The 13,396-nt window shown below is 51.5% G+C and overlaps 2 protein-coding genes across 3 annotated transcripts in view; both read left to right on the top strand.

The window, feature by feature from the left end:
• The window catches only part of NPM3 (nucleophosmin/nucleoplasmin 3), a 390,782-nt gene that overhangs the window by 5,604 nt on the left and 371,782 nt on the right, over positions 1-13,396 (top strand). The gene's annotated exons all lie outside the window — the stretch shown is intronic.
• On the top strand, positions 3,368-9,993 carry FGF8 (fibroblast growth factor 8). Of its 2 annotated transcripts, none has more exons than XM_069097550.1 (5): positions 3,368-3,420; positions 3,592-3,628; positions 5,674-5,854; positions 8,395-8,501; positions 9,706-9,993. In XM_069097550.1, the coding sequence occupies exons 1-5, from the start codon at positions 3,368-3,370 to the stop codon at positions 9,991-9,993; spliced, it is 666 nt and encodes a 221-aa protein (XP_068953651.1). The 2 variants fall into 2 exon arrangements, with proteins under 2 accessions (XP_068953651.1, XP_068953652.1); XM_069097551.1 differs by having other exon boundaries at positions 3,389-3,420; positions 5,707-5,854.

Raw genomic sequence — 13,396 nt, 5'->3', positions numbered from 1 at the left:
GTGTGTGTGTGTGTGTGTGTGTGTGTGTGTGTGTGTGTGTGTGTGTGTGTTTTGGTAGAGAATGTGTGTGTTCTTAAAGTGTGTTTGTAAGGGGGAGGGAAGCCTCCAAGGGGCTGAGGCTGTCACTCAGGGATCAGGCTGACAGGAGTTCCTACTATCTGGGGCTGGGAGCTCGGATTGCTGATTCGAGGAAACAAAATAGCAATTGTAATTACGGGGCTTTGATAAGATAAAGGAGCGAGCGGGAGCTGGAGAGAGCCTGGAGGAATCCTTACAGGAAATTAGCATCTGTCAGTCATGGGAAGGGGGGAGGGAGACGGACCACAAGCTCAGGGGCAGGAACAGGTACCTACTCTAGCTGCCTCTTTCCTCTTCCCGCAGCTCCTGGTCCCAGATCCATAGGGTGATCCTACCTTTCTGCCACTCTACACTAGGGGTTCGGGGTCATGCTCATTCTAAGATCACCTGACTGGAAGCTCAGATCTTTCTCAGGACTTGGGGGTGGGGGTAGCAAGGAAAAAAGACAAAAGATTGGGCTATCCCCAGCCAGTCTAGGTGGGATCTTCTTGGTCTAAAGATGTGCCTACTTGGCTGGGATGGGAGTAGAGTTGGGGTATTTAGGAAAATTAAATGGTTGGAAAATTGCAAAGAACATAGGGCTGTAGGGGTAATGGGAGGAATCCCTAGAATGTACAGATCTTGGGGATTAGATGAGGTTTTGGGTATGGTATCCATACTAGAACCTTAAGACTCCAGTCAGGTAATGGAGCCCCATCTGCCATAACACCACCCTGGTCCTAGTCTCAATCCCCCAAGGCTCAACTGGGTTACTGAAAACTGGGACAAAGGAATCCACTGGAGTGCGCTGGATGGGCTTTTAGTTCCCTGGGAGTACTCAGTTTGGGGAGTAATTCCCTGCCACTATAAAGATTTGGGACCTGAGAGTGCGGTTGTTCCCCATTCCTTCAGAATGCCTTCACCAAGCATTCTCTTGCAGAAGCTAGGTTGAGAGCCAACATGTTAGTAACTGGTCCAGTTTGTGGCCCTGGCACCATGTTTCCTTCAGACTTCAGTTTTACCATTTATAAAGTGGGTATAGTCCAAAATTTTGTTGTGAGAAGGCAAGGAGGGAGGAGGGGAGCTGAACTGGGTTGCCTTCTGAGTTTGGGGATTTGAATGAGGGAGAAAATAGAGGAGTCCTTTGGAGAGAACCAGGTTGTGTATTTAGAATACTATCTCAATGTGACTCCTACCTGACTTTGGGTGGGGTGGCACTACTTCTGAAGAATAAATGGCTGACCCATCCATCTCTATCTCCATAGCTACTCATCTCCCAAAGTCCCCAGGGTGGGGCATCTTGGGCTGGTGAAGATACACACAGCACTGTCCTGGGCTGCTGCTGGCTCCTCCTTGTCCTAGCTCAGGATCCCCATGGCTTTCCATCCCAGTTCTCTTTGCAATTCCCTCTGGCCTGGGAGGCCCTTGTCTTCTTTATCCCCAATGGCTTCAAGAGATCCCCTCTTCTGCAGGACAAGATTATCCAGATCCAAACCTAGTGGAGGTGGAGCTTCCAGTAAGTCAACATCCACCTGGTGGGAGGGGTGCAAAGGGCTAAGTGTGGAAGGAGAAAATGGTTGTCCTTTAGAGGTCTGGAAAAAGCTCCCAGTCAGTCCTTTTGTGGGACAGAAACTGAAGAGTTCTAGGGCTGATGGCAGTGGTACAGGAGCAACTTTCCCACCTCTACCTTCAGAGTACAGATCCTCCTGGGGCACAGAAGAACTGTCCCACCTCTTTAAATCTGACCCTGGAGGGGACACTTTTTGAATGGAAACCTGTGTATTTCGTCCCACTATGGGGGGAATTCTGGGGCTCCCTAGAAAGGGAGCAGTTATCCCGACAGGGCCCTGTCCTATATCTGCTGTAGAGAGGGCGCTCTGTCCTTCCCTAGGTACTGGGGGACAGAGAGCCAGACTATTTAGTTTCCTGACAGGAGCAGAATGGAAGGAGTGTGTTAGGGGTAGGGAGTCGGAGAAATTTTTCTCTCCCCATAGACAAACACTGCTACATATCTTAAAGCCGGGTGAGGAAACAAAGCACTAGACCTATGGATTCGATGACCTTGGAAAAGTCGCTTCACATATGAACCTCGGTATCCTCTCGGTTGTATGAGACAAGTTTTTTAAAGTTCGACCGATATGCGAGGTAACTTGCCCAAGGTCATATACTGTAGCCTTTAAGTGACAGACTAGAACCCAGGTCTCCTGATACCCAAGGCACCCTTTGCAACAATGTGGTCTCTCTCTGATAAACAGAATTACAGACACCCAGGGCCTGTGACAGACAGACACAGCAGGGCACTTAGTAGGCTTTTAAAATGTTTGTTGAACTCAAAGACGCATGGCCATTGCCTAGCAGGCGGCCCTTAAGTTCCGGATAAGTGGGGAAACCGTGTCCAGAGACCATTAAGCTATCGCTGTCTGGGTATTAGAGGCCACGGTCCGCGGGAGGGGTGGGAAATGCCGGAGGCCCCCTTCAACTTTGGGATCTCGGACATCGGGGACCAAGCCAAATTTCCCTGGGCTCTGGAGACCCCCCCCCTTTCCCCTTCTCAAAACAAGAACTGGGCAAAGGAGGGGGAAAGGTGGCTGGAGTAGCCCAAGTCTACCCCACTGTACCCGAGACCCCTCGCCCCGCCTCCGAAGCCTTCTCCCCCCAGACTCCAGACCCCAATCCCCATCTCTCGCCCCGCCCCCTCCCCTCCCAGGGGCTCCTCACCAGCCCCGTTCCCAGCCCAGGCTGCGGGTTCCGACCGAAGTGCGCTGTGCGCTCTCCCCTCTTGGCGGGTGCGAGAGCCTGCGGGGGCCCCCCGCCCCCCGGGCCGAGCCCGCTTCGGACCCGGGGCGAGGGCTCCCCCCCCTCCCCCCGTCCCCACCCCCCCACCCCCCGCCCCGGCTTCTCCTCTGGCTGAGGATCCTGTGCAGCCTCCTGCCACCCGCTCCACGCATCGCAGCGGGACCTGGCGGGGGCACCTCGCCGAGCCCAGCCGAGACAAGCCGAGCCGCGCCACACCGCTTCCGACCCTCGAACCTCGCGAGCTGCTGCTTCTCCTTGGCTGCCTCTCCTCGGCCTCCACTTCTTCTCGCTTCTCTCCTCCTCTATCTGCCCTGTCCTCCACTGTCCTGTCCTCCTCTCCCAGCTGGTCGGTCCGTCCGGGACGCGCCGCTGGCCCTCTCGGGCTCCTCTCGGGCAGCCCGCCCCGATCCCGCTACCGCTCCCCCGACGCCGCCCCAGGTCCATCCCAGGGACTGGGTCTCTGAGCATCTGGGACTTTGCGGGCCCGGCCCGGCCCGGCCCCTCAGCCGTCTTCATGCTCCCGACCCTGCGCGTCATGGGCAGCCCCCGCTCGGTGCTGAGCTGTTTGTAAGTAAAGCCGCCGCCGCCGCTCACTTCCACCAGTCCCCTGCGCCCGAACGCCCGCCCGCCCACTCGCCCCCGGAAAGCCAAATCACTTCCCTCTTTCCTTCCCTGGGCCGCCGCAGCCTCTGCTCACACCCCTTCCTCCCCCCTTCCTCCCGCTTTTGTCTCCTCCAGGCTGCTGCACTTGTTGGTCCTCTGCCTCCAAGCCCAGGTAAGGAGCCCTTGCCGCCCGTCGGCTCTGCGCGCGTGGAACTGGGCGGGGGTGGAAGGAAGGATGGGACATTGGGCTGGGGACTGGAGCGGGCTGGAGACGGGACCAGCTCCGGGCGGGCAGGCAACCAGCAGGACCGAGTTGGGTGAAAGCAGAGCACGGCTGGGAACACTAGATGGGAAAATAATTAGATGGAGCCATTTGGAAAAGGTCAGGCAGCGAGCGCACTGGCTCAGCCTGAGTTGGAGAGGAGGTACTGAGGTGGGACAGGATGCTGAGCGGGGGAGGGCGGGTGCAGTTAGTCCAGAAATGGCAGTGCCCCCAGTCCGGGGTCCAGACAGCCCTCGTCTGAGTTAATAGGGACCTTAGAGATCCTCCACTACAGCCCTCTCATGTGAAGGATGGAGAAACTAAGGCTCAGGAAAGAAAAACTTCCCAAGGTCAGACAGATCCGTTAACGACAGAAGATACAAGCAGAAACAAGGCCCCTTGCCTCCCTGCCCAGTGCTCTTTCCAATTCCCCAGGGATGGCCAGAGAGGGGCCAGGACAGGAGGTTAGCCAGGTGGTTGCAAAGGCACTACAGAAAGGGTAGCAGTGAGACTTGGGGCAGATGTCATATGTGGGAGCTAACGGAGGCATTCTTCGGAGGAAAGAGAAAAGACCAAGGCAGATATTAAGGCTCCAGATGTTGTGGTTCGAAGCTGCCCTGGAGCACACACACACACACACACACACACACACACACACACGGTAGGGACAGGAAAACTGGGAGCTGCCCCAGCTCATCATAACAGAACAGGTTGGGGCGGGGGTGCCCTGAACTTCTGACTCCTGGGACAGACAGATGGGTCAGGAACAAATCCCTGTGGGTGCTAGGCAGCTCACTTGTTTGCAGAGGCAGAGAAATAAGAAGCCCCAAAACCAAACCTGCCTGTAGCAGGAGAAAAACAAAGAATGGCAAAGGAAAAAGAGGAGAGAAAGAGAATCTGGGAAGGAAACAAATTTTAGAAGCTGGGATTCAGTTCACACTCGGCAAAGGGAAATAGGCATTCTGACAGTGGGTGGGACTTCTCACAGAACTCCTTATAGACCCCCTTCACTTTGCCTGGCAAGGACACCACCCCCACCCCTGAAAATCCCCCCCCCCAACCACCAAGGTGTAAGGAAAGAGCATTCACACAATGTAGAGGAGGCATCTGGGACTAGGATGAGTGAGAGACAGGATAGACAAAAATTATATGTCATCAAGAGAAGAAACTACTTGTGAGCACAGGGTAGGACCCCCACACCACCTACTGCTCTCCCCTCAAACCACAGGTCTTTTTCCCTCTTAGTTGTTTCTTAGCCTGAAGCAGGGCCAGGTCAGGTTAAGCCATGTCTCATCCTCAACATTTGTTCCAAATACTTCTTTATAAATGTCATTGGGTGAGATCCACATTTAAAAGACTCAGGGGTCCTAAGAGGAGTTCTGAGGGCTGAACCAGCTCAGGTCTTGAAACCTTGCCACCTCCTACTAAGAAGGGCAGAAGGAAGTGAGTGGATAGAGATAGGATGTGTGGATACCTTCTCTGTATACTTGTTCCTTTCCTTCTAACCTGTTCTGAGCTCCCCACATCTTTACAGTAAATATCCCAATGCAAAGGATAATGGGACAGGATCCAGAAAGTAGTTGCAGCTGCAGCACCCAACTACCTAGGCTGGATGGTCCTACTCTGAAACGTCCTTGATATAGTTTAGGAATAGGCTAAAGTATAGAATGATCCCAAAGAAAGATTCTTCCAAAACCCCAGCATGTAGGCAATGAGGGAAATAGTTATCCCAGCATAATATCTAATTGGAAAGGGAGGCCTGGGAGGAGAGAGGTGGTGAATTCATATGTGTTTGTATGTAGGAACAAAAACACTTATCTGGGCATCCATGGTGCCCCACCCCTCTGATTTAGTGCCTGGGGGAGTTTCTCAGTTCCAGGGTGGAGAGGGTCACTCAGACCCTTGGGAGGAGTAGCATTATAATGGTGTGTTGTGTATTTTTCAATTTCCTAAAGGTAACTGTTCAGTCCCCACCTAATTTTACACAGCATGTGAGGGAGCAGAGCCTGGTGACGGATCAGCTCAGCCGGCGCCTCATTCGGACCTACCAGCTGTACAGTCGAACCAGCGGGAAGCACGTGCAAGTCCTGGCCAACAAACGAATCAATGCAATGGCAGAGGACGGAGACCCCTATGGTAAGGCTGGGCCAGATACCACCTACTGCTGGGGGTGGGGGTGGGCTGTGGGCACAGAAACTGACAGGCACTGTTGAGACCAGATAGCAGAGTAACCCCGGGAGCAAAAGGAGTCTGTTGTGACACCTTCTCCCACGCCTACCCTAGCCACGGGCACTTGATGGCCTTAATGAGTTGGGTACCATCAGTCTCTGCATGTAAGCCCTCCTTAGAACATTGAGGATTCCTGGGAGGGACAGGTTCTTCAGAGGCTCTGAAGCATTGGGGAGCAAGGTGGCTCCAAGATTATAAGGCATCCTCTTTTACTAGATATAAATGAATTTCCATCCTCCCCCACACCTCCACTATAGCTTGAAAATGGAGTCAGGCTGGGGTTTCTCAAGCAGCTTAGGCAAGCAGGCAAGGGATAGAAAAAACTACAATAAGGGAAACCCTTGAAAAGGGAATATGTCAGACAGGACCCATAAGAAATCTCCCTGAACTCTCTTGGAGTAAGGGTGGGAAGGGAATGCTTCGGTTGGGGGGTGGGGGAGGAGGGAATCCTGAGAAGTGTGAAAGTTTCAAAACTTTGATCATAAGTGTCAATTACAGAATCACTTGGTCAAAAGGGCCACATTGGACTTTCAAGGAGGAGCTGGTGAAGGAAAGTTTCCTTTTCAGAGTGAGGTGGGCAAACCCGAGGATAGAGGCTACAATCCAAGCCAGGGATTGGTGGCTTATTGATTTCAAAAACATTCACTATTCCTGCCTTGAAGCTGGGGCCATTTGAGAGTCTTCTGTGATGTACTGAGAGGGGGGGAAAAAAAAAAGGGAGCCCTCTGGGCCACTGAGCCAGTGGGCAGGAGAGCATTGTTTCAGAGAGCTGTTATTGTGACTTTTAAAAAAAACCTTTAAATAATGACCAAGTTAAACTAGCATGAGAGGAAAGAGGAAGACTATTAAAATGTAATAAAAAGGTGGAACATTTTAAGGGCTAAGAAGAAAAATGAGGACTGATAGAAAACAGAAAAAGGACAAGCCTTTTTTCAGATGTAAAGTGTGAAAGGAATTGCAAGTCTGTAAACGTTAAAAAAAAAAAAAGACTCGAGATTGTTCTCGGGGAATCTCTGGAGAGAGCCCTCGTCTGGCAGAGCGATTAAAATCCTTCTGACTTTTGCCTTTTTGAATGTTTCCTGAATACTTTCTCCTCTTCTCAGGCTAGTTTGGGGATCGAGTATGTCTCGCTGCATTTTTTATGCCTCTACGTAGCTGACTTTCCTTCAAAGCTCGAGTAGGAGACATCATTTTCCTGAGATAAATCTGTCACTTAGAGGAAAGAATAGGTTTGAAAATGTTCAGCCTTCTAAAAGCACAATTGCAAAATACTGCTGCTACTGTCCTGACTGGCCAATGCCAAAACACAGAGCGAGTCTCCAGCTTTGGACTTACCACCAGGGTTAAAAGATTGGCACCCTCTGCTCCCACCCAGTCCACTCTCTCCTAAGTTCTCTGATCAAATCATTTGTCAGGCACATTGTCAGTCTTCCAGGAGAAAGTATCAACTGGCATCTTCCACTGCCTCTGTAAGAATGTTTGGGAGTCAGGGCAGGAGTTTGTGAGGACATATGCAGGAAAAGGCTAGATGGACCTGTTGAAACTGATCATTTGGGACATGAGGGCCTCAGAATCTCCTGCAAGGTTTCCCCTTGAAGAGCAGATCCACAGTAGGGGGCCTTGCCTTCTAATAGGAAGAAGACATTGACTTCCCACTCCGCTTCTCTGTGCCCTCCCTGCTTTCCTTTTTCCTAATCGGGATAGGATTCCTGACAGGTTCTGGCCCCAAGGCCCTAGTCAGGTAGTGGGAAAGGAGGGGAAACTGGTTGTATGTGAGCAGTGTTTGGAGTGAAGTGACTACGTAAAGAGCCGAGGGCAGAAGGGAGGGCCGTGGAGCAGCTTCCCCAGCTGTAAATCAGCCCCTGGGGCATCAGGAAGGGGTTAGGGGAGGGAGCCAAGGACATCTTTAAAAGCAGTCCCATCTCTAGCTGGTTAGGCTGGGAGATAGATGACACCTTTGTCCTCTTTCATCAGCTTTCCTATTCCCCCACCCCAACCATCAAAGTCACCTCTTTCCCCAACCCTCCAACCACTAATCTTAATTTCTGAATGTTTCTCCAGTTTTCCTCTCTCTATAAAGACCTTTAAAGATAGATCAATATAAGCAAAAATTTGAGGTCCCTATTCAGTGAGGCTGGGTGGTAAATAGAGAGGAAGCATATTGGGGAAAAAAGTAATGATATCTTAATTTTCCTGGGGTTCTAACTGTTAGTCTAGATGCTTGTATATATTCACTGGGGAAAGGGAAGGGCATGGTTGCTGTTCTAGTCTGGAGTCCAAGACAGGGAAAGGTTCATGCATTTTTTTTTCCACTCAGTGTTACTGGTTCTTGGTGGGTTTGGGGATGGTGGCAGATACCCTTGGTCAGGGTAGAGTAGGGCTGCCCATGAGCAAGAAGAGTGAAATTACTGTGGTCCCTCTGATGATCACTCCCTTCTTTCTGGCAGCCAAGCTTATAGTAGAGACAGACACCTTTGGAAGCCGAGTACGAGTCCGGGGGGCTGAGACTGGCCTGTACATCTGCATGAACAAGAAGGGAAAACTGATTGCCAAGGTAAGGTCTTAAGAGGCTGGAGGGGTTGGATCCTAAATTAGATGCCCCCCCCCCCAACACCCATACTATTTGTTCTCTGGACCAAAGACATCCTTGGCACCTTCGGTTTCAGAGAGTAGATTGTCACCTCTGGGGTCAGTACAATGTTTATTGTGTTGGAGTGAAAGGATAATTCAAAGAAAAGAAAAAATAAAGCTGGAGGAGGAAGAAGGAAGGCCTAGTTAGCAAGGGGGGGGGGGAGAAGCTGCCGAATTCCATATATCTTCTTAACAAATCACCAAATTGCTTTGCTATTATGTCCAATTCCATGGTACAAGCATTTGCAATGTTCAGCAGCTCTGTGGAACCAGCCCCTCTGCAGAGCTCTGAAATACCCCCATTAGTCACGGCTACTCTGCTTTGCCTTGGGCCACCACTGTTTCCTGGGCTGGGGGCTCAGCCCTGCTCCTACTCATTGGCTATTCCCCACCCCCAACCCCACCTCACCTCACTCTTTGAGCCCTTCAACTTTAAGGGAGTACTAAGGAACAAAACTTCATTGTAGGTGTGCCTTTTCTAACCCCTAAGGGTCACAAGGAACCTCCTGATAGTCTGTCTTGGGATCATACAGCTTTCTCATCTTCTCAGATCCCCCTGCCTCCCCTGTCCATTGGTCTCTTTGGCAGAATAGAGCTTGATGTGAGAGGGAGGGGATGTTGCCCCTGTTATGTGGGGGTGGAATCCACAAACAGACCCTACAGGTGGAGAAGTCCCACTCACTGGGAATTCTGGGATCTGGGCATTAGCCAGAGAGGATAGACTCAGCAGGCAGGAGACTTGAGTTGTGTGTGTATATGTGTGTGTGGTAGGGGGAGGTTAGAAAGGGTGGGTGGCTATAGATAGAGTCTTGCCCCCCTCCAGGTCTGTCCTCTCTCTTTCCCTCTGCCTTGTCTTGGGGCACAGCCCCCTCTGCCGTGCCATGTGTCACTGCTGCCCAGGGGGGAGGAAGTTGCCGGGTGTGCTATGGGCTGTGAAGGATTAGAGACTGAGTGCCTGGGTAGGTGGGCGGGGCTGCTGCTCCTGCCCACCTCACCATCTGCCAGAGTGCATGCTGGCTAGGCCTGACCGCCTGCCCTCTGCCTTCTGCATTCACCCAGCCCCCTCCCTGGCTCATGGAGCCGGATGCCACTTTGCCCCTACCGTGGTGTCTCTCCCATTCCCACAGAGCAACGGCAAAGGTAAGGACTGTGTCTTCACGGAGATTGTGCTGGAGAACAACTACACAGCTCTTCAGAATGCCAAGTATGAAGGCTGGTACATGGCCTTCACCAGAAAAGGTCGACCCCGGAAAGGCTCCAAGACCAGACAGCACCAACGAGAGGTCCACTTCATGAAGAGGCTGCCCAAAGGTCACCACACCACAGAGCAGAGCCTTCGATTTGAGTTTCTCAACTATCCCCCCTTCACTCGGAGCCTTCGAGGCCAAAGGACTTGGGCTTCTGAGCCCCGATAGGGCCCCTGACCCCTCCCCAGGACTTTGAGTAGAGACTTTTCTCTTAAGAGGATAATGGAGCAGCTAAACAGAATGGAACGACTGGGGAGGGGGGAGGGGAGTTTCTGGGTTCTCGATGTGGATAATTGTTTGCTGTTGGGTTTTTTTTTTAAACAAAAAGAAAAAAAGAGGCTTTATTTTTGTATTCCACTTGGCTGTGGTTGTCTTCTTAACTATTCCCCAAAGGTCTTGTTCCTAGGGCCAAAACTGGTGGTGGTAGGGGGCTGTCTTCCTAGGACTCCTCAAGAACAAAAGGCAGGACTTTGCCTAGTCCCAGTGGGGCTGATGTTACCCCTCTACCCTATCTCCCTCATTTGGGTCCTGGTTCTGCCCTACCTGACCAAGATCCGGAAGCTGGTTTCCCAGAAGTAGGCAGGGTGGGGGAGAAGAAAGCTATAGCCTGTGGTTTGTATGTATGTTGGGAAGTGGGGGAATCATGTATCGGCAAATATTAAATGATTGAAATATTTATTTAACACGTCTATTAAAAGTTTGTGTTTGGGTGATGAGGCACCCCATTCTCTGGGGGGGACCAGCCCTCTCACAGCAGCCTGTATAGGAAGTGAAAATTAAGAAACAGCAAGTCCAACCTTCCAGTAGAAGTTTCCAGATTATTTGTGGGTGTCTCCTACTTGCTGTCAGACTTCTGCTCCTCCTGGTCCCTAGCTCTCTGTAAGGTTTCGCTAGGCTTCTTTACACCCGGAGTAGAGGCTACAGTGGCTAGAGGAAGCACTTTAGGCTGCTCCAGGCAGCTCTCAGACAAAGATTTCCTAGCACTTAACAGCTATTAATTACTGACACCTCAAAATACTACCTCTGGCCAAGGATAATTATTAACCTATTGCTTGCTCTAACCCCCACCAGGCTGAACCAGCCCAGTAGGACCCAAGGATCTGGCCAAAATCACCCAACAAGTCTCCATTGAGTGCAGGATCCCTTCATGCCCTGCTTTGGGATGGGCAGAGAAGTATGGAGCCTGACAGTTTCCCAATTTCCAACTCTATGGGAAATGAAAAGAAAGAGGAGCTGATTTTTTTTTTCGGGGAGAGGCATGGGGATAGGGACCGGGAGAATGGGTGTTAGGGTTAGGACTGTGTAAATGTGGGTGTTGACAGTTGAGGCTCGGACCAGGTGTTCACCTTGGGAAATGGGATTAGCAAATTGTGAGCAGGGGGACCTGAGCTGACTGTTGTCCAGGAGAAAGGGGGAGGCCACCATGGTCAGGACTGGATGATGACCATTGTTTCATGTTGAATCAGATTTAGAGCAGAAAGGGACCTTGGAGGACCCCCTCATTCTACAGATGAGAAAACTAGCCCAGAGAAATGAAATGACTTGCCCAAGATGAAAAAGTCAACAGCAGAGCTGGGATTTGAATTCAGAACTTCACATTCCAAATCTGGTGCTCTTCACATTACATTTCACCATCCCAGTCTCCAAGAACTATAGAGTCAGAGGGGGTAGGGGTGGGAGTGGAAATTGTTCAGTCTGTCAGCCTGGACCAGTGCAAGAAATGGCCCTTTTCTTTATCCCCAGCATCCTGGGGTACAAGGGCCACACTATGCCTTGCTTACCCAATCCATCTCAAAAAATCCATCCTAGGAGTGGGCTTTAGCTGGATCCACACCAGACACTGGCCTCTCCCTATTAGGCTTTATTTCTGTGGCATCCTGTCCTGGCCAGGCATCTCCAGCTCCCAGGCTTTGCTCAAATCCACAGCATTAAAGAGAATCCCTAGAAAAGGAGGTAAGCCTTGGAGACAGAAGGGTTAATAGCAGGACAGGGAAACTAGAGTAAGGGAGAAGATCTAGCCATATCCCATCACTCTCTGTCCCTGTCTCTGGGGGCAATCTCTAGAGACACAGATATTCTTTCTAGTAGGCTCTCTGGGATGGAGGGCAGGGAAGGGGGGACCTAAATAGTTTGTACATTTTTCTTTTAAGCTGCAACCCCCCCTATCCCATTCCTAAGCCCCTCCCCCGCTGTTCCCCTTCTCCCCCTCCCCCTTTAATTAATTCTGGGTGAGCAGCCTGGCTTTATTGTGCATGGAGCTGGGGGTCTCACTGTGGGAAAAGTCACACCTTCTGAGCAGCTTCTGATGCCATGTAAATGAAGGAAAAGTCCAGGAAATGCTTTCATCTGCCCTGCCCCGCCGGCCCCGCCACTGGGCCAGCCCCTAGCCCATAATGACCCACATTCATCTGTTGGGGAGAGTAATTCCTGGGGGAGGCCTAAGGGTGGGGGCGGGGTTGAGGTGGGGGCAACAGCTTGTAGGGAAAAGGAATGTGAGCTCCTTAGGTCATGATCCTAGGGCTGGACCAGCCTCAGTACCTAGAGAACTATTAGATGCAGGGTGAAGACCCAAGCCCAAGTCAGTCTAATCTGTGATTCTTGGGGAACGGGAATCTTCACAGAAACTCCTCCCACTCCCACCAAGGTTTAACTTTTGATAGTGCCAGGAAGAAGTAAATCAGGCCAGGTCAACTCACTCCTTCTCCCTCAGGCCTGGGAAAGCCTAGAAAGGGTTCTCTCTGTTGGGGCAAACCTTTCTTCAGGCCAGGCCTCTTTTTGCTCTGTGCCTATGGGAACCAGGAAGTTCAAGTTAACAGCCTAACTCTGGAAGGAGTCTCCAGGGTCACTGGGCTGCCTTGTACCAGATTCTGTCCACAGGCAGCATACTAGCTTCTTCCCAATGGGAAGAGCTGAGGGGAGGCCACACTTTTAAGGATTCTGAAGGAAGAGAAGTCTGTGCCTCATCGCCCCGAGGAGGGGGCCTGCCATGAGTTGCTAGGTTCCAGCTCCTTCCTCTCCCTCTTCTGGTTCATTCTCTGCCACTGGCAACCAACCCAACTCTGAAACCTGAAGAGAGAAGGCCAGGGCCTTTGACAGGGACCTCAAGCACCTCCTCCCTTTCCTGGGGTTAACGTCAGCTCCCTGCTTGGTTCACCAGAAATAAATGGGCTGAGCATACTGGGCCCAGCAATAACCCCTTGAAATCAGTTGTTATCACAGTTAACAACCAGCTTGGCTTCAATTCAGGCAGTTAACTATCCAGCTGCTAAGTGCTGGTAATGATTGATTCCTCACCAGTTGCAGCTTGAGTGGCCGTAAAACCCCATTAGCCAGGACTGCAGCGGCAACAACTCAAAAGATAAACAAGCCAGTTGGGTGCCTTGGCCCAGTCCATTCAGCCCAACCCACCCTGTCACCCCATCTTCCCTATCTGGCCTTCTCCCAGTCCTCATCCTCTGCAGCATGTGAAGCTATTGACTACCCTCTTCTCCTGGATGCTGCTTTCTCTCTGGGTTTTCATAACTCTATGCTCTGTCTCAGTCTCTCTCTCTCTCTCTCTCTCTCTCTCTCT

Source organism: Petaurus breviceps, unplaced genomic scaffold, assembly GCF_028583685.1.
Source record: "Petaurus breviceps papuanus isolate PSGF00001 unplaced genomic scaffold, PetGlider_PUasm1.0 37, whole genome shotgun sequence".
NCBI classification, from domain to species: domain Eukaryota; kingdom Metazoa; phylum Chordata; class Mammalia; order Diprotodontia; family Petauridae; genus Petaurus; species Petaurus breviceps.
Note: the sequence above shows the minus strand (reverse complement) of the source record. Positions and strands in the feature narration are given on the sequence as shown.